Consider the following 19,868-nt stretch of genomic DNA (forward strand, 5'->3'; position numbering starts at 1 on the left):
TTCAGTGAAATGAGTAAACTAAGGAAAATATATGAAAAATAAGGACTCTATTGCAAAAAAAAAAAAAAAAAAAAAATGCAAAGAAAATTTCCAGGATAATAGTAAATAGGCTCTAAGATGACAATTGTACAGTAAGCCTAAAAAGCCTACAAAACTTCCTCTGCAAAGGAGGAAATAGTTGATTATTGATGTATTTCACTGTACTATAAGAAGTTTTACAGAGAGTTTTAGCGCTAACACATAGAAAAGGAGCCAAATCATACAGTGTCTTATAGACTATTAGAAAAAACTCATTTTTTTCTGCTTGTAATAGAAACACTGGAAGATTTCAGACAAAGGAATGAATGATTTGATTGACAATTTTCAAAGAATTATCTGGCTGGCTGTAATATTGAGAAGTGACTGAGACAGAAGTAGAAATAAGATAGCCAAATTAGAAGGATAGCAAAATTCGAGATCAGAGGCTGTCCAATACTGTAGCCTTTAGCCTCAGGTTATTAAGCACTTGAAATGTGGCTCATCTGAATTGAAATGTGTTTTAAGTATAAAATACACACCAGATTTTGAAGTTAGCAGAAGAGAAAAGAAGTAAAATATCTCAATAATTCTTAACATTTATTACATGTTGAAATGATACTACTTTAGATACACTGGTTTAGATGACATATATGATTAAAATTAACTTTACCTGTTTCTTTTTTTAAAGTAGCAATTACAAAATTTTAAATTGCAAATGTGGTTCCCACTATATTTCTGTTTGGCAGTGCTGATCTAGATGGTGACAGACTAGAAGTTTTAAAAGGTGGAAGCAGTAAGCAGTACAGACCAGGATATATTTTGAACGTAGAGCCTATGTAACTTGTTGGCTAAATAAATGTGAGGGGTAAGGAAAGGAAAGAAATCATAATAATTCCAAAAATTTTGTCCTCAGGAACTCAGTAAATGGTGGTAAAAATATACCAGGATAGCGAAGTCTAGGATGAAATCTAAAATTCTGTTTTAGAATCTTACACCTGGGCTGCCCTGTTGAATATCCCAACAGACATGTCAAATTCTGGTCTCAGCACTCACAAGCAAAGGGTATATCATTCATAAGGAGTACATGCAAATGGCACGCCCAGAGTTACCTAATGTTCAGCCTGAAAAGTTATATCTGACAACTTCATGTCAAGTATTCTCTAGATAGTATATACTCAACAAATATTGTTGATTGATTAGAACATAATACAGGCCGGGCACAGTGGCTCACGCCTATAATCCCAGCACTTTGGGAGGCTGAGGCGGGCGGATCACGAGGTCAGGAGATCGAGACCATCCTGGCTAACACGGTGAAACTCCGTCTCTACTAAAAATACAAAAAATTAGCCGGGCGTGGTTGCGGGCGCAGTTGCGGGCGCCTGTAGTCCCAGCAACTCAGGAGGCTGAGGCAGGAGAATGGCGTGAACTCGGGAGGCAGAGCTTGCAGTGAGCTGAGATCACGCCACTGCACTCCAGCCTGGGCGACAGAGCAAGACTCTGTCTCAGAAAAAAAAAAAAAAAAGAACATAATGCAGGCACATAAATTTGATTCTTGTGTAATGCTAGATTCTGCTACTAAAAACATTTGAGAAAACATAGTAATTAGGAGTTCAAATGTTTTAACCTAAGAGCCCAGGAATCAAATCCCATCATCACCACGCTAAGGCGTGATGCTCAGCAAAATGTTTAACCTTTCTAACCCTCGGTTTACTCGCCTCTAAAATAAAGCTAAAATTCACCTCAAATAATGAGGATTAAATAAGACTAAAAAAGATAAAGCATGTAAGGTAATTAACATTATACCTGACAGACAGAAAGCCTTAATACGTGAAAACTACTAATAAAATTGTGCAGTAAGAGATAGAGTTAAGTAACAAAACTACTTAAGATTTTTGGAGAGTTTTATTTTTGTTATACTTTAATATTTTAGAATATACAGTATCTTCTATCAGAATTCTCCAAATTAAAATCTCTTACCTGTAAGTAGTGTTTGGAACATAAACATCCCTTGCAGGAAACTCTAAGATTTCTCTGGTAGGTCTAACTCTACTGTCAGGGTAAAGTTTCACTTGAAGCAGCTCCGGAGTTAGGCAATAATGGGGATTTTCAGGTGCGGGAGAAATGTCTATCTTGAGCTGAGCTGCAAATTATATATTAAAAAACAATGTAAACAAAATTTTAAAACTCCATGTTAAACATGTTTTTGAAAGGACTTAGACCCTATTTTTGCAAGAAGTCTCGGAAGAATATTACAGAAACCAAATTTCTATTATTATCATCTCACACCTCTAAATCATTTCATTTTCCAAAGTCTCAAACTTAAAAATTACTGAATCAGACATAAATGCATGTAAAATAATAAATGCTTATTAAATAAATGAATGGGAATGAAGGAAGGAAGAAGCAAAAATAGAAAAAAATAAAAAAACAGGGATCTGGCATACAAACAAGCTAAGTCATTTCAAAGGTTAAATGACTTAGTTTTGAGTTAGCAAACTTCAAGACATTTTTACTCTGGAATGGTTTGCTCCAACCACAATATAAATCTATTTTTAAAATATTTACCATTCTATTACCATTCTAGAAAGTAATTTTAAGCCATGATATTATTAATCACACTCACTTTAGTACAGTAATTCCCCCCCACTACCTGCTGGGGATATATTTTAAGATCCAACCCCCAGTGGATGCCTGAAACTGCAGAGAGTACCCAACCTTATAGATACTGTTTTCCCTATACATACATGCCTACAATAAAGTTACATTTATAAATTAGGCAAAGTAAGAGATTAATAACCCTAACTCATAATAAAACACAGCAATTATAACAATATACTATAATAAATGTTATATGAATGTGGTCTCTTTCTCTCTCTCCCTCTCTCCAAATACCTTAATATTTTCACACTGTGGTTGACTACAGGTAACTGAAACTAAAGAAAGTGAAACAACAGGTAAGTGGGGACTACTGTACTCAAAGTACCAAAGATGTTGAATCCTGCATCCAAACTGTCAGATCACACGATAGTTAATAAAGTGAAGAAGACTGACAGGCATTGAGCATAGAAAAATGTCTGAGCCACATAAATTAAAAAAAAAAAAAGAATACATAATTATAAGCAATACAACATACTAGTGATAAGAATAGCTGGAATCATTTCTACTCAACATTTTAAAATACCTGTAATAGGTCTTAGTCGCCGTAAGACAGAAGATGGCCTTCTCATATCAGCAAGGAATTTGTAGAGATCTTCATCACTTAAGCGGTCTCCTTCCTGATGTCAATGATAGAGGAAAAAGTATTTGATAAAACAAATATAACTGGGCACAGTGGCTCACATCTGTAATCCTAGCACTTTGGGAGGCCGAGGCAGGCAGATCATCTGAGGTCAGGAGTTCGAAACCAGCCTGGTCAACATGGTAAAACTCCATCTCTACTAAAAATACAAAAACAATTAGCCAGGCATGGTGGCACGTGTCTGTAGTTCCAGCTACATGGGAGGCTGAGGCAGGACAATCACTTGAACCCAGGAGACAGAGACTGCAGTAAGCTAAGATCGTGTCACTGCACTCTAGCTGGGGTGATGGAGCAAGACTCTGTCTCAGAAATATATATATATATATATATAGAGAGAGAGAGAGAGAGTAGATGAAAAATAAATTTATAGTTTGTTAGTAAGCATACCCTTATGCCTACAATGTAGTCAGAATTAAAAATAAAATTAAAATAATTATGATTATAAATATATCAGTTTATTTCCTTTTTTATGCTTTCAAATTTTACTAAGATTTAATAATACCATTATCTTTTTTCTTATCTATATTCCATTATCCATGCTTATAAAGTATTACAAAATACTCTCAAATATAGAAAACAAATACAAGTTAGAGATAGATGAAAAGGAGAAGAGCAAAATAAGAATACAGACATAAAACAGAATCAAAAAGCAAACTAATATAAAAATACTCGAGTCTCATAAATATATTACTCTTGAGTTCATATTTGTGTTTTCAACTTTATATCACAAATTTCTCCAATGCAAAATCTGCAGCACTGGCTAAGGTGAAGAAGAAGGAGGAAGAAAGGAGGAAGAGAGAGGAAGAAGAGGGAGGGAGGAATTAGATAAGGGAGGGAGGGGGAGAAGGAGGAGAAAAAAACTACTGTTAAGGAAAATCACAACTATTCTGATACTAAGGACAGAAAGAAAACTCCAAAAGGACTTCAACCAGTATGAAAAGAGACCTCAAAAAAAAAACAACAAAAAAAAAACAAAAAACAAATTGCCCATAGCTGATTAACACAAATGCTCAGTTTAGTGTTAATTTTTTTTCTTCTTACAATTAAAATAGCTAGGGTTTTTATTCTTTTATTGAAGAGTCAGTCTTTAGATTTGATTAATCCAAGCTTCCTGCTTTGACATTTTATTTTTTTATGCATATATCATACATTGTTCTTTTATCTTATTTGGTAATGAATATATTTAAGGCTACTTTATTACTGTTAACTCACCTTGAGCCACAACCCATTCGTTTTTCATCATTATATTCTGAACAAGGATATAGAATTGATCTTCTTTTATCCCATTATTTAGAAAAAATAATTTTTAATTTCTAAGTGGTTATAGTTTTCTATTAATAACTTTAAAAGTTTTTAGTTTTACTGGGTTATGGTTAGAAAATTTGACTTGACAAGGTTTCTTCAGTGGCCCAATATAACTAATTATTGTAAATGTTCCATCAGTTGACGAAAAAGTATATTCTTTCCTTGTGCATACAGAAATAATACAAATTTTTTTTTAGACCAAGGTGCCAACACATGAAATTAATATAGATCTTTAAATGGTCCTTATTCATAATATATTCAGATTATCTCTAGTCTTCATTATTCTATTTCGCCCATTAAATTATATTTTCTCTTTTGGTACTTAAATTATATTACTGGTCTCCATTCTTTACTCCCTGTTTCCATGCCTTTTTGGTGAGTGAAGCACAATTCCCTCCCTAGGCTTGGCCAAATGCCTTGCTTTGCCAATAAGCAAACATGATGCAAACAGAGGCTTGAAAAACATTTGCACAATTTAGTTTGCTCTCTCTCTTGAACTTTTGTCACAGCTATGAGAACATGACCAAGCTAGCCTGCTAGAAGATGAGGGTAGAATTTGAGAGACATGTCACAGAGTCGAGTCATTTCTATCTTCCCAGTAGAAGTCAGCCTATATTAGCTGATCTCAGCCAACCTCCAAACTTGTGATTGAGCCTAGTTCACTGGAGCAGTCTCGCTGATACCCTTTCCTCTACATTAGTTGTTTATTGTCCTGTACCACTGAAAAAAATAGATAACTTACATATCTGTCAACAAATAGAACAAATGTATTCAAAACTATTGTGTGGGTTTTTGCTTTTAAATATCTATGTGTTTCTAATAATTTTGACTTCACACATTTTATTTATTTATTTATTTTGAGACAAGACCTCACTTTGTCACCCAGACTGTAATGCAGTGGCATTATAATTGCTCACTGCAGCCTCAACCTCCTGGGCTCAAGAAAGTCTTCCCTCTCAGCCTCCCAAGTAGCTGGAACTACAGGTATGCGCCAATACGCCCAGCTAATATTTTTCATTTTTATAGAAACAAGGTCTCACCATGTTGCCCAGGCTGGCCTCAAACTCCTGGGCTCAAGCGACCCTCCAGCCTTGGCCTCCTAAAGGGCTGGAATTACAGGCATGAGCCAGCATGCCTGGCCAACACATTTTAAATCTGTACGTAAACACTAATGATTACTATATCCCTACTGTAGACAGTAATCTCTCATAAATGAAAAAGGAAAAATTGCCTTCTGTGTCTCATTTAGGGAAAAATCTATGCCTTGAATTCTACTTAATTGAAATGGTAATCTCTTTTTTTAACTTAATTTGCATTTGCTGATGCATAATTTTCTAGCTACTTAAAAATACTTACAAAAATAGTATATGCTCATGGTTAAAAATTTTTAATACAGAACTGTATTAAACAGTTTCTGTACTGTAAACATTTTCCACTGCTCCATGTTTCCAGCAATCATTTATTTTTAAGTTTTCACAATCATTTTGTGCTACTTCACAGTTATAGTAACAGTATTCAAAACAGCATCCAGAACATGGTGACGAATGCTCAAAAAATACTTGTTGGATAAATAGACAGGGGGTGGATGGCTTATTGATTTAAGCTTACAATACCAATTTATTGATAAATAACAGGCTAAAGAAATGAAAAGAAAGCTGTGGAAGGAAATACCAGCAGAAGTAGTATAGTAGCTGAAGAAGTAGAAAGAGGGGGAAGTAACATACCTGCAAGGTTGTGTCACTGTAGCAAATCTACTGCCCCATTTCCATAGCTATATCTGGTCTATCACTTTATGCAAGTGTAGTCTTCTCTAGACTCTCTTTTATTACTGTCCATAATAAAAAGACCAATACCATTTGAGACATTTATCACTGGCTTTTTTTCCTGAGTTTCTCAGAGCAGCTGCCTGTGAATACTACTGATATGGAACAGTGAAGGGGACTTCAAGTAGATTGCTACCTGTCTATTTGAGTTCCATTCAATTGAGGTCTACCCTCGATTCTTGCCCTCTCAAGTTATGAGATATCAGTAAGCCAGGATTTCCTCTTCTTACTCAGAATAACATCTCAGAAAAAGGAATTTTGAAGGAATTATTAGCATTTTCCCTTAATCCACTCCAAATCACATACTACTCCAGTTTGTTACGTGAACACAAATTTTCTCCCCATTCCTATATGGTTCTAGTCACCTAGTCACTTACAACAAAGACTTTCAAAATTTTCTGATCTTAATTCATGACACAGAATCCATTTTACATCAAAATCTAGGATATACATATACACACGTGTATGCTCATACAAAAGGGGGAGGGGGGAAACGACTCCCTTAAGTAATATTTAACCTTACTACATGCAATGCACTATTTTTTCTATTCTACTCATGTTTTATTTTCTTTTTTAACCTGGGTGTTATCTACTAAGCCGATTTTCATTATCATTAAGAATCATGACTGGCACTGGAAAAACACAGATTTGATTCATGGTTAAAAGTGAAGGGAACAGGTTTGCAAAGAGTAAAAACATCTTTGATAGAGAACATCTTGGATCTATACATTAACCTCTAAAAACAACCCTGACCTCACTTTAGTACAAAATGCACTACTAGGGCCTGAAAGTTTTATTTCATATATTATGAATACGGTAGTTTCGGCCAGAAATTGTGGGGAAGACATGCAGGTCACAGACTCATTCTCATAAAGAAAATTCATAAACAACCAATGTTTAAAAAAAGTCACACTATTAACAATTTGGAAACTGGATACAGGCTGGATATGGTGGCTCACGCCTGTAATCCCAGCACTTAGGAAGGCCAAGGCAGGCGGATCGCCTGAGGTCAGGAGTTCAAGACCAGCCTGGCCAACATGGCATAACCCTGTCTCTAATAAAAAATAAAAAATTAGCTGGGAATGGTGGGCACCTGTAATTCCAGCTACTCAGGAGGCTGAGGCAGGGAGAACTGCTTGAACCCGGGGGGCGGAGGTTGCAGTGAGCTGAGATCGTGCCACTGTAATCCAGTTTGGGCAACACAGCGAGACTCCGTGGCAAAAAAAAACAGGATACAAATATGAAAGATGGATTTTGATGCATTATTAGTCAGGCCAACATTTCAACATTTAAATAAATATAATGCTAAAATAATAGGAACAATATAAATCATTTCTCATTCTTACAGTTGCTTTTATTATTTTTAAAGTTTTTAAGTTTCCTGGAATCACCCTCGCATACATGTACAGTACAATTACTACCTTTCTGAAACTAAAAAAAAATCATGCACAAACATCTCCCCAAAATTCCTACATGACAGAACAATACCTGCTTAAAAAAGTTTGTCACTGTCAGAGTAGCTGGTCGAAAGCTCGTCAAGTTACAAGCATCATCTCCACTTGTCGTCCTTTCAAGTGATCGTCTGCCAACAATACTAGAATTCCTCCTCTCTGACCAAGACCCTTTTCGTTCTACAAAAGAATTAAAAACAAAAAAATATTCATTTTCACAAAATTTAAATTTTGTTTTAAAGTAGCTTTCCAAACACAAGGAAGAATCTATTAAATTGAAAATTACCCACCCAGTATATCAAGCATAGTAGGAGAATTTGCTTTTGGAGAGATTAGTAACAAAGTACCTAAATCTTCTGGTTGTCTTTTTATAACATCACAAATGTAAAAATAAGCTTCTAACATGCAAAGATCTATGGGCATGACCAATGATGAGCCATGAAGAGCAGCTATAGAGGAAGTATGTATTTACTACAAAATATTTACCACAAGGGAAATTTTAGTCATCATTACTCGTCCCTCAGTCTTAGCTCTTTGGTTTGAAAGAAAATTGTAAGATAACTTGTATTCAAAGTACTTGCAAGATCATCCTATTTTTTAAAACCAATAGAACTAGACTGAAGATTAAAAAGGAAATAGAATACTTGCACAAAACTATAAACAAACTAGACCTAATGGACATTTACTCTACACTACACTAAGCAAGAGCAGAATACACATTCTTCTCAAGCACTTAAAGAATATTCTATAAAACAGTCTATATACTAAGCCATAAAACAAGATACAATACAGTCAAAGAGATTAAAATCATACAAAATACGTTCTCCAACAACAGAAGAATTAAACTATAAATCAATAACAGAAGAAAATTTGGGGGATTCACAAATGTGTGTAAGTATAATAGCACATTTAAAAAATAGCTAATGGAAAAAGGAATAACAGAAATTAGAAAGTATTTAAGAAGTATGAAAATGCAAAAACAACATACCAAAGCAGTGCTGGGGGGAGGATTTACAGCTATTAATGTCTATTTTAAAAATAACTATCTCAAATCAGTAATATAACCTCAGACTTCAACAAACCTCAAAAGAAGAGAAACTAAATCCGAAGCCAGCAGAAGGCTACAAAAGAGACAACCACAGAGTGGAAATAAGGAAAATAGAAACTATAAAAACCACAAAGAAAAATCAATTAAACCAAAAACTGTTTCTTCAAAAAGATAAACCTGACAAATCTTTCGCTAAAATGATGAATAAAAAAAAAAAAAAGAAGAAGAAGACTCAAATTACTAAAATCAGGAATGAAATCAGAGATATCATTTACTGACTTTACGGAGTAAAAGGAATAAAGGAATATACAGCAATACTATGAACAACTGTAGGCCAACACTTAGATTAGCTACCAACTAGATAACTTTGATGAAACGGACAAATTTCTAGAAAGATACAAAGCATTTATACTAAAACTGACTCAAGATGAAAGAAAATATGAATAGACCCAAAACAAGTAAAGAGTTTGAATTAGTAATGAAAAAACTTACCACAAAGAAAAGACCAGGCCATGACAGGTTCACTGGTGAATTCTTCCAAACTTTCAAAGAATTAATACCAATCCTTCAAAAACTCTTCCAAAAAAATGGAAGGAACACTTCACAACTCATTCTATGAGGCCAGCATTACCCTGATACCAAAACCAGACAGAGGCATCAAAAGAAAGAAAAACTACAGACTAATACACCTTATGAATATAGATGCAAAAATCCTAAACAAAATACTAGCAAACAGACTCCAACAACACATAAAAAAGATTACATGCCATGACCAAGCAAGACTTTTCCCAGGAATTTAAGGTTAATTTAACATCCAAAAACCACATCATTTGATGGAACACCATATTAAAAGGATACAGGACAAATAATTTTAATAGAGGAAGAAAAAGTATTTTACAAAATCTAACAGACTTTCATGATAAAAACACTTTTAAAAATTAGGAATATAAGAGAATCTCCTCAATCTACCAAAATACATCTATGAAAAGCCAACAGCAAATATCATACTTGATGGTGAAAGACTGAATGCATTTTCCCTAAAGTCAAGAATGAGACAAGGATATCTACTCTTGTCATTTCTAAAACATTGCAGAAGAGGTTCTAATAAAGACAGAAAAGAAAAAGAAATAAAAGGCACCCAGACTGAAAAAGAAAAGTGAAACTCTTTTTATTTGCAGATGACATGATTTTGTATACAGAAAATCCTAAAAAATCTGGGGAAAAAAATGAACAATAACAATTGGAATTTAGTAAACAAATTCAAAAAGGTTTCAGAGTACAAGATCAATATACAAAAGTCAATTTTATTTCTATACACTAGAAATGGACATTCTAAAGACAGAATTAAGAAAACAATTCCATTTAAAATATTATCAAGAAACGATAAAATACTAGGGTATAAATTTAACGAGAAGGACTTGTACACTGAAAATGACACAACACTGAAAAAAATGAAAAAGATTTAAATAAATGAAAAAATTTCATGTTCATAGATTCAAAGATTTAAAATTGTTAAAATGGCAACAATCTATAAATTGACTTAAGAGATTCAAAGTCAACCCTATCAAAATCCCAGATGCCTTTGTGCACAAACTAACAGCTGGTCCTAAATTTATATAAAAATAAAAGAAACCTGGCCGGGCGCGGTGGCTCAAATCTGTAATCCCAGCACTTTGGGAGGCCGAGACGGGCGGATCACGAGGTCAGGAGCTCGAGACCATCCTGGCTAACACGGTGAAACCCCGTCTCTACTAAAAAATACAAAAAACTAGCCGGGCGAGGTGGCGGGCACCTGTAGTCCCAGCTACATGGGAGGCTGAGGCAGGAGAATGGCGTGAACCCGGGAGGCGGAGCTTGCAGTGAGCTGAGATCCGGCCACTGCACTCCAGCCTGGGCGACAGAGCAAGACTCTGTCTCAAAAATAAAATAAAATAAAAGAAACCCAAAATTTCCAAAACAAATCTTGAAACAGGATAAAAGTTGGAAGACCCACTCTTCCCAATTTCAACACTTACTTCAAAGGTAAAGTAATTCGGTATAGCAGCAGTCCCCAACCTTTCTGGCACCAAAGACTGGTTTCACGGAAGAAAATTTTTCCACACATGGGGGTAGGGGGATCATTTCAGGATGATTCAAGCACATTACATTTATCATTAGAGTCCCATAAGGTGCACGTAACCTAGATCCCTTGCATGTACAGTTCACAATAGGGTTCACATTCCTAACAGAATCTAATGCCACTGCTGATCTGAGAGGAGGCAGAGCTCAGGCGATAATGCTCGCTCAGCCGCTGCTCACCTATTGCTCTACGGCCCGGATCCTAAGAGGCCACACACAGGTACCTGTCTGCCACCTGGGGGTTAGGAACCCCTGTGGTACAGCATTGGCAAATATATCAATGGAATGGAATTGAGAGTCCAGAAATAAACCCCACATGAATGGTCAATTGACTTTCAATAAGGGATCTAAGACAATTCAACGGGGAAAGAATAGCCTTTTTAATAAATGGTGCTGAAACAACTGGATATCCACATAAAAAAATGAAACTGGACACCTACCTCACAATATACAAATATTAACTCAAAATGGATTATTAGAAACCTAAATGTAACAGCTTAAACTATAAAACTCTTACAAGAATACATACAAGTAAATTTTGATTTGTATTTCATAATGGTTTCTTAGATAAAACACCAAAAGCACAGTGACAAAAGAAAAAAAATAGAAAAATGTAACTTCCATCAAAATTTAAAACTTCTGTGCTACAAACAATACCATCAAGAAAAGTGAACTCACAGACTAGGAGAAAATATTTGCTATCATGTATTAGGTAAGGAATTTGCATCCTGAACATATAAAGAACTCCTACAACTCAATGCCAAGAAGGTTAAAACCCCATTTAAAAAATAGGCATTAACTATTCATAAATAATAAAAAGACCAAAAGCCATTAAAAACAGAGCAAAGGTTAAAAATACCTATTTTTCCAAGAAAGATACACAAATAGCCAATACACACAAACGATGCTTAATATAGCTAGTGATGAAGAAAAGGTAAATCCAAACTACAATGAGTACCACTTCACTTGCACTAGAATGACGATAATCAAAGAGCAGATAATAAGTTATATTGGTAAAGATATGGCAAAACTGGAACCTTCATACATTAGTGGAATGCTAGTGGAATTTTTGAAGGTGCAGCCAAATTGGAAAACAGTGTGGCAGTCCTTCAAAAGATTAAGCACAGAATTACCATATGACCCAGAAATTTCACTCCTAGCTATATGTCTACATACCTAAGAAAAAAACAATGTCCACACAAAAGCTTGTACATGACGTTTCAACACTATGAAACATTATTCATAATAAACTAAAAGTAGAAAACAACCCAAATCAACTGATAAATAAATACAGCATATCAATACAACAGACTATCATTTGGCAATGAAAAGAAATAATACCAATACATGGTATGACAAGGATGAACCTTAAAAACATTATGATAAGTGGAAGAAGCTAGCCAGAAAAGACTACATATTATACAACTCAATTTATATGAAATGTCTGGCATAGACAAATCTATAGAGACAGACTATATATTAAACGTTGCTTAGGGACAGGTTGGAAGACTGGGGGAATGAGGAGTGACTATTGCTAATGGGTACAAAAGTGTTCCAAGATGGGTACAGAAGTATTCTGTAGTAGTGGTTGCAGAACCCTATGAATATACCAAGAAAACACCGTACAGTAAGTCCTCATTTAACATCACGGATCAGTTCTTCGAAACTGTGACTTTAAGCAATACGTTGTATAACAAATCAATTTTACCATATGTTAACTGATATAAGCAAGAGTTAAGTCCCTACAGCATATTTCTGGTCACAAAAACTTCATCAAACTTCTAAATAAATACTCAAAACACTTCTAATATTAAACATTCAAATAAATGTGCACTATATATATATTTAAGAAAGATTAATTAAAAATAAGTAGGATAATTATTTACCCAATTATCCCAGTTCAGGGTCACAAGTGGCCAAAGCCTGTTCCAGCAGCTCAGGAAAGAAGGCAGTGTATGGCAAATGCACCTGACAGCGGTAACTTAAGCAAACCCTGAGAATGACTCTATGGTCTAAAAAGAATGTGTATTCGGAGTTCCGAGCTAAGGAACCTGGGAGTGGCCAGACTTGACGATTCATTCCTTATCTATGAGGATAAAGACATCTGAACCTCTAGCCCATCCAGTGAAATCTAGGCCATACACGGAACCAAGGTCCTTTGTTTTGAGTTAAATGAGGGTTTTCAGGTGGAAGTTACTAGGGGGAGGATGCTAAGGGGAAATGCTACATAAACTGCATGCTTTTTCAAATGGCTGTGGTTTTCTGTCCAGCTCGCAACTCTGTATGTAAGTTCCCTCAGTAAACCCTAGGTCTCATTCTCTGGCTCCCCATCTCTTCTTCAGCCTCTCTGATACGATGCAATACATACCGAAGTCAATAGGGGTCCAGCATGACAGGCAGGAACCTGTCCTGGACAGGATGCTATTCCCTCACAGGTGTACTCACACACACACACCCACATTACCTTATGCTGCTACCACTTAGACATGCCAGTTCACCTCATGCGCACAGCTTTGGGATGTGGGAGGAAATGAGTACCCTAAAATCCACACACACACGGGGAGAACATGCAAACTCTACACAGACAGTAGCCCCAGACAGGAATCAATTCTTTTCCTTATCAACATCATAAAAAAATCAAAAACAAAATGAGATATTTGAAGATCTGCTGTATTGTACAATTTAAATTGGTGACTTATACGGTATGTGAATTCTATCTTAATAATGGTGTTAAATGAGAAAAAGGCAAAAAGGCAAAAAAAGAAAATTCTTTTTATGCAATATTACATTGCAGAGTCTACAAATGAAACAAGCTTATATAAGAAAAAAGAGGCCAGGCGTCGTGGCTCATGTCTATAATCCCAGCACTTTGGGAGGCCAAGGCAGGCGGATTATTTGAGGTTAGGAGTTCAAGACCAGTCTGGCCAACATGGTGAAACCCCATCTCTACTAAAAATACAAAAATTAGCCAGGCGTGGTAGCGCACATCTGTAATCCCAGCTACTTGGGAGGCTGAGGCAGGAGAATTGCTTGAACCCAGGTGGCAAAGGTTGCAGTGAGCTGAGATCATGCCACTGCACTCCAGTCTAGGCCATAGAGTGAGACTCCATCTCAAAAAAAAATTAAAAAGTAAACATTTAGAAATGTTTTGTATAAAACACTCTTACCTCCAGTACTGATTTCTACTTCTGTAGAATCTCTTTCCAAACTCCCAGCACTGCTAACAATATTCATTAAATGAATTGCAGTCCAAGCAAAAGGCATGCGATATTTCCCAAGTCTTTGGCAAAACTGATCTGCTTGACTCTTCAGTTTCTCCAGTTTTTCTTTATTCTGCAAAACAGACCTTTATATATTATATGATTATTCTTGAAAGATATCCATTAAAGGCTATTTCATACTACATAAAGGAAAAGGATGAGAAGTCTCAATTCCCAGCAGAGATGAAAAAAAAATCTGTACCTTACAGAGATCAAGTATTAGTGTAATATCTTAAGCAGTGAACAAACTCAACGTATTCTACAAATGTACGTGCAGAGCAGGTCTTGAAATTTCTGTTTGTGATTATGTTATTCTGGGGAGAAGACAGCAAGTACCAAACAGGTATTATGTATTGCAAGTATTTGTTTTAGGAAGGAAGCATAACCATGGTCTAGTCAGCAACTGGGAACTACAAAATATTCTAGGTTACAATTTGTTAAATTTTGTTACTCTATAAAAGACGGAAGTAGCTGAGCAAATTTCAAATAGTCCCTAACTTATAACAACCATGAGTTAAGAGTGGGGAAGCATGAATAGGCCAATGATAAACAAGCTCAGAGTTGTAACAAAAGAAGGAAAGTAAAAAGTATTAGAAGAAGACTAAACACTGGAAAAAGACTAATGGTCCAAATATTTAATAGTTCAAGCATATCTGGAAGACATCTTGAGGCTAGCTCAACTTTTAGGCTACTCCTGAAACAAATATAAAGGTGGCCTGCAAAAGCCACTCAACACTCTTAAGACTGAAAACCTATACTACCTCTCTCATATACTCTTTGCAGATGGGATGTTGAACTATACACTAATGACAGTGTCCTACCTTGGGACTAAGGGCTAGAAAAAGATGAACCAATAACTAAATGATAGCACTATTTATTACTATCTATATTATACCTCTAAAACAGTTCTTGTTTTAAGTATACTTCAAGTATATTTAATTCTATCAGTGTATGTAAATATAAGCAAAGAGTGGAATAAGCTGCTAGTATATTTAAGATCACTATGTAACAGAGCAAATTTAATATGTAAAATGACAACCTGGGGACAGCCAGAATACTATACTTTAACCACGAGTTCAGCCAGGTAATCAAGGATCAAGAAAAAAATATCATGTGCTCAGATCTACAGAAAAAGCTCAGTTCTTGTTCTGAATCTTGGGAAAACAGCAAAACATTTTCTGGGTTTGGGTTGCTTACCTAGTATTCCTCAAGCATACTTCTCCAGGAAGTTCCAGTATTAAATCTTGTGTTCAAAGATCCAAAGATCGCTTGTATTCTTGTAACTAACACATAGTATCTGAAATTTGTTATCAATTATCCAACTTTTTTTTGCTTTTATAAGTTTATACATATTCTAGAACTTAAGCTGGGCGTGGTGGCTCACGCCTGTAATCCCAGCACTTTGGGAGGCTGAGGCAGGTGGATCACTTGAGTTCAGGAGTTCAAGACCAGCTTGGCCAACATGGTAAAACCCCGTCTCTACTAAAAATACAAAAATTAGCTGGGTGTGGTGGCACATGCCTGTAATTCCAGCTACTCGGGAGGTTGAGGCAGGAGAATTGCTTGAACCTAGGAAGCAGAGGTTGCGGTGGGCCAAGATCGCGCCACCGGACTACAGCCTGGGTGACAGAGCAAGACTCTGTCTCAAAAGAAAAAAAAATCTAGAAATTAACCATCTTATGGCAAAAAAAAAAAAAGCTGTATTTTCTTTTCTTTAAGACTATTATATTTTTACTATATTCCTTAATAATCTGCAGTCAGATGGAAGCCAAGAATATTTCTATTTTGCTAGGAAAATTTCTATCAATATCACTATTTTATAAATAAAGAAAACCTTTCATTATTTAGGAGTTAAACTGAATTAATTTAGTTCTCTCCATGAAGAAAAAAATTTAAAGAATCAGTTAGTTTTGAGATAGAAGAGATTTTTAAAGAATACCACAGCATACGACACAGGCTAGCTGACAAATGAAATAAAGAAGAAAGGAAGATAGGAAGCAGGCCAACAGAAAAAAATATAGTACTAGTAAAATTCTTTAATTTGCTTTGTATAGTATCCTCCCAAATTACAATAGTAATAATGTGGGGGAAATGAGAAGCATGACATTCTACCTTGGTGGCATCTGCTTCTTTGAAAATCATATATGGTTCTGCACACTCTCCAATGTCTCCTTGCTGTAGGACTTTTTCTAGCTGTCAAAGGCAAAAAAAAGTTAAGATTAAGCTTTTAAAAGCCTGAAATTCAAGGATGGTTCAATATATGAAAATCAATATAACACATTAACAGAATGACAGAAAAAAATATATGACATCTCAATTGCTGTAGAACAAACATTAGAGAAAATTCAGTACCCTTTCATGGCAGAAACACTCAACAAACTAGTAATGAAAAGAAACCACCTCAACATAATAAAGGGCCATATATGAAAAGCCCACAGTTAACATCATACTCAACAGTTAAAGACTGAAAGCTTTACCTCTAACATCATAATGAGACAAGAATGCCCACCTTAGCCTCACCTATTCAGCATAGTAATGGAAGCCCAAGCCTGAGAACTAAACAAGAAAAATACGTAAAGCATCTGAATTGGAAAGGAAGAAGTGAAATTATCTCTGCAAATGCTATGATCTTTTAAGTAGAAAACTTTAAAGATGCCGCAAAAAAAAAAAACTGTTAGAACTAATAAATGAATTCAACAAAGTTACAGCATACAAAATCTATATACTAGCAATGAGGAATTGAAAAAGGAAATTAAAAAAAAATATCACTTATAATACCATCAAAAAGAGTAAGATACTTACAAATAAACTTAACCAAGGAAGTAAAAGATCTATATACACTGAAGACTATAAAATATTGCTGAGACAAATTAAACTAGACACAAATAAATGAAAAGAACTTCTGTGTTCATGGATTGAAAAGATTTGATATCATTAAGATGTGAATACTATCCAAAGCAATCTATAAATTTAATGCAATCCCTATCAAAATCTCAATGATTTTTTTTTGCAGAAATAGAAAAACCTATCCTAGAATTCACAGGGAATCTCAAGAGACCCTGAATAATCAAAACAAATTTAGGTAAAAAGAAGAAAGTTGAAAGTCTCATACTTCTTGATATGAAAATTTATTTAAAAACTACAATAATCAAAACAGATACGAGATACACACACACACACACACACACACACACACACACACACACACATATTCCTATTAGTTCAGTTTCACTGGAGAAGTCTAATAAAGAGTTCAAGAAAAATTAGGTAGCACCTACAGTGTATGTCCAATATTGTGTTACAGAATATCAAGATGAAAAAAAAATAAGTAAAGGTTAAATCTTTGCCCTTGAAAAGTTTATAATACTGACAGACAAGTATACAGACACTACAAAATAAACAAATATATTTAACATTATTCTCACCTTTATTACAAGAAAAACATCTTGGGAAGGATAAGTGATAGAAAAAATTGCTGATCTTGCCAGGGTGGTAATGGCAGCAGGTGGTACATGTGGACGTAACAACCCTTTCATCTGCTCAGAATTAAGGTCAAAATAAAAGTTTTCTGAAATCTAAAAAATATCAATATGTTAAACTTCAAAATCTGTACATTTTACAGTGTCTATTTCTTAAATTAAAAGAAAGTTGCTTCTGCTACTTGCTTTTAGAACTCGTTCAATGAAACAATAACCTGTTTTCAATTACAGTAATTATAATAAGAAAACATTTAATCTTAATAAATTAAATTTCTATTTTCTTTTTAAAAACATTCATGTTAAATAATTCTCAAAAAAATCATTACTTATTTATCTACAGATAGTAGGATATTATACTCTAATATTAAGCTTATATTTCACTGAGACCAATCTTTACATAACTAAATCAAAGTAAAAGAAGTCTAAAAGCTATTTGGAAAATACAATAAGCATATTCTAAACAACCATATTCCAAATTCTTTTAATTAGAGGAGGGGGATCAAGGTCAGGAGATTGAGACCATCTTGGCCAAAATGGGGAAACCCCGTCTCTATTAATACACAAAAAATTAGTCAGGCATGGTGGCAAAGCCTGTAGTCCCAGCTACTCAGGAGGCTGAGCCAGGGGAATCACTTGAATCTGGGAGGTAGAGGTTGCGGTGAGTTGAGACCACGCCACTACACTCCAGCCTGGCGACAGAGCAAGACTTCATCTCAGAAAAAAAAAGTAACCTCTAATAAAGTACACAAAGATATTATCATTGAGATGATGGATTCCAAATTGAGTTTTTAAAAAATTTATGAATAATATCTTAGCAGTTTCGAGTTAGCAAATAAAGGTTGCTAGAGCAGAATTCCATTAAAGAAATCCATAATATGTCTTGTGTTGGCAGCAGAAGTCACTGAGGGCACTTCAAGTTTCCTTTTTTCTTTTTGTAATTTTAAATTGTTTTTAGTAGCAATGGGGGGGTCTCACTACGTTGCCCAGGCCAGTCTTGAACTCCTGGCCTCAACCAGTCCTCCTACTTTGGCCTTCCAAAGTGCTGCAATTACAGATGTGAGCCACAAGCACCCAGTCAGCACTTCAGGTTTCTACTACATATTAGTCTTAGAATATTAAATTAAGAAATGTTGTAAAATAACCTTCCAAAAAGTTAAATTTAATGATTATATGATGGTAAAACTAAGAGCATTAAAACAGAATATGTAAAACACACAAAAATGGTCTTTTAGTTGGTGAGAAATTGAAAATCATGTCAATAAAAATTCACAGTCATTGTCATTCCTATCGTTAGGTACTGCTTGCCAAAAGTGCTTTTCTTGTATTGTCTTTTCTATTTCTTAAAGTTGCTTCTGCTATTTACTTTTAGAATTCTTTCAGTGAAACAATAACCTGTTTTCAATTACAGTAATTTATAATAAAAAAATATTTAACTAGTCCTAATAAATTAAATTTCTATTTCCTTTTTAAAAAGATCTACGTTTAACAATTCTCAAAAAAACCAATCTTACAAAACAAAACAGGTTTCCAAAACCAATGATTATGACAAATGACTATGGTCAAATTATATAGTTTTACCTTTTTCTTTTCCTTGACATCATATAAAGCCAAACTTGCAAAAATGGGTTCAATTTCAATTTCAAACCTTTATGAAGAAAAAGGATAAAATAATTTAAAAATAAATACAAAAACACAGTTGGAGAGAAATTGATTCCAAAACTACATTACCACAATACCTGGCACTTTTCCACACCTGTGCCTTTGCCTATATTAAAACTTCTTCCTGAAATACACTCTTCTATGCATATCGTTGAGTCTAAATCAACCTTATCTTCTCTAGTTAATCCTAATTAATTTATCCAGCTACAAATAAACTCAAACTGCCTAAAAGCCTAATGACATATTATGTCCATTCTGAATCACTAATCACTTTCTAACATGGTCATTTATATATGTATATATGTTCATTTTTAAATACGTTTTAAAAATAAAAGCCTAATGTTTTCTTTTTCAGATTATAAATAACATATTCAAGGCAAAAATCTTAGAAAACACATCAGAATATTCA

General features: G+C 34.7%; 1 protein-coding gene across 1 annotated transcript in view; it reads right to left on the reverse strand.

The window, feature by feature from the left end:
• DOCK7 (dedicator of cytokinesis 7) overlaps positions 1-19,868 on the reverse strand; it is a 227,107-nt gene that overhangs the window by 158,583 nt on the left and 48,656 nt on the right. Inside the window, 7 exon segments of the mRNA XM_050752462.1 lie at positions 1,996-2,158; positions 3,200-3,293; positions 7,933-8,075; positions 14,229-14,394; positions 16,434-16,514; positions 17,747-17,896; positions 19,379-19,445. Coding sequence (XP_050608419.1) covers positions 1,996-2,158; positions 3,200-3,293; positions 7,933-8,075; positions 14,229-14,394; positions 16,434-16,514; positions 17,747-17,896; positions 19,379-19,445 — 864 coding nt within the window.

The sequence above is a fragment of the Macaca thibetana genome, chromosome 1, assembly GCF_024542745.1.
Source record: "Macaca thibetana thibetana isolate TM-01 chromosome 1, ASM2454274v1, whole genome shotgun sequence".
In the NCBI taxonomy this organism is placed as follows: Eukaryota; Metazoa; Chordata; class Mammalia; order Primates; family Cercopithecidae; genus Macaca; species Macaca thibetana.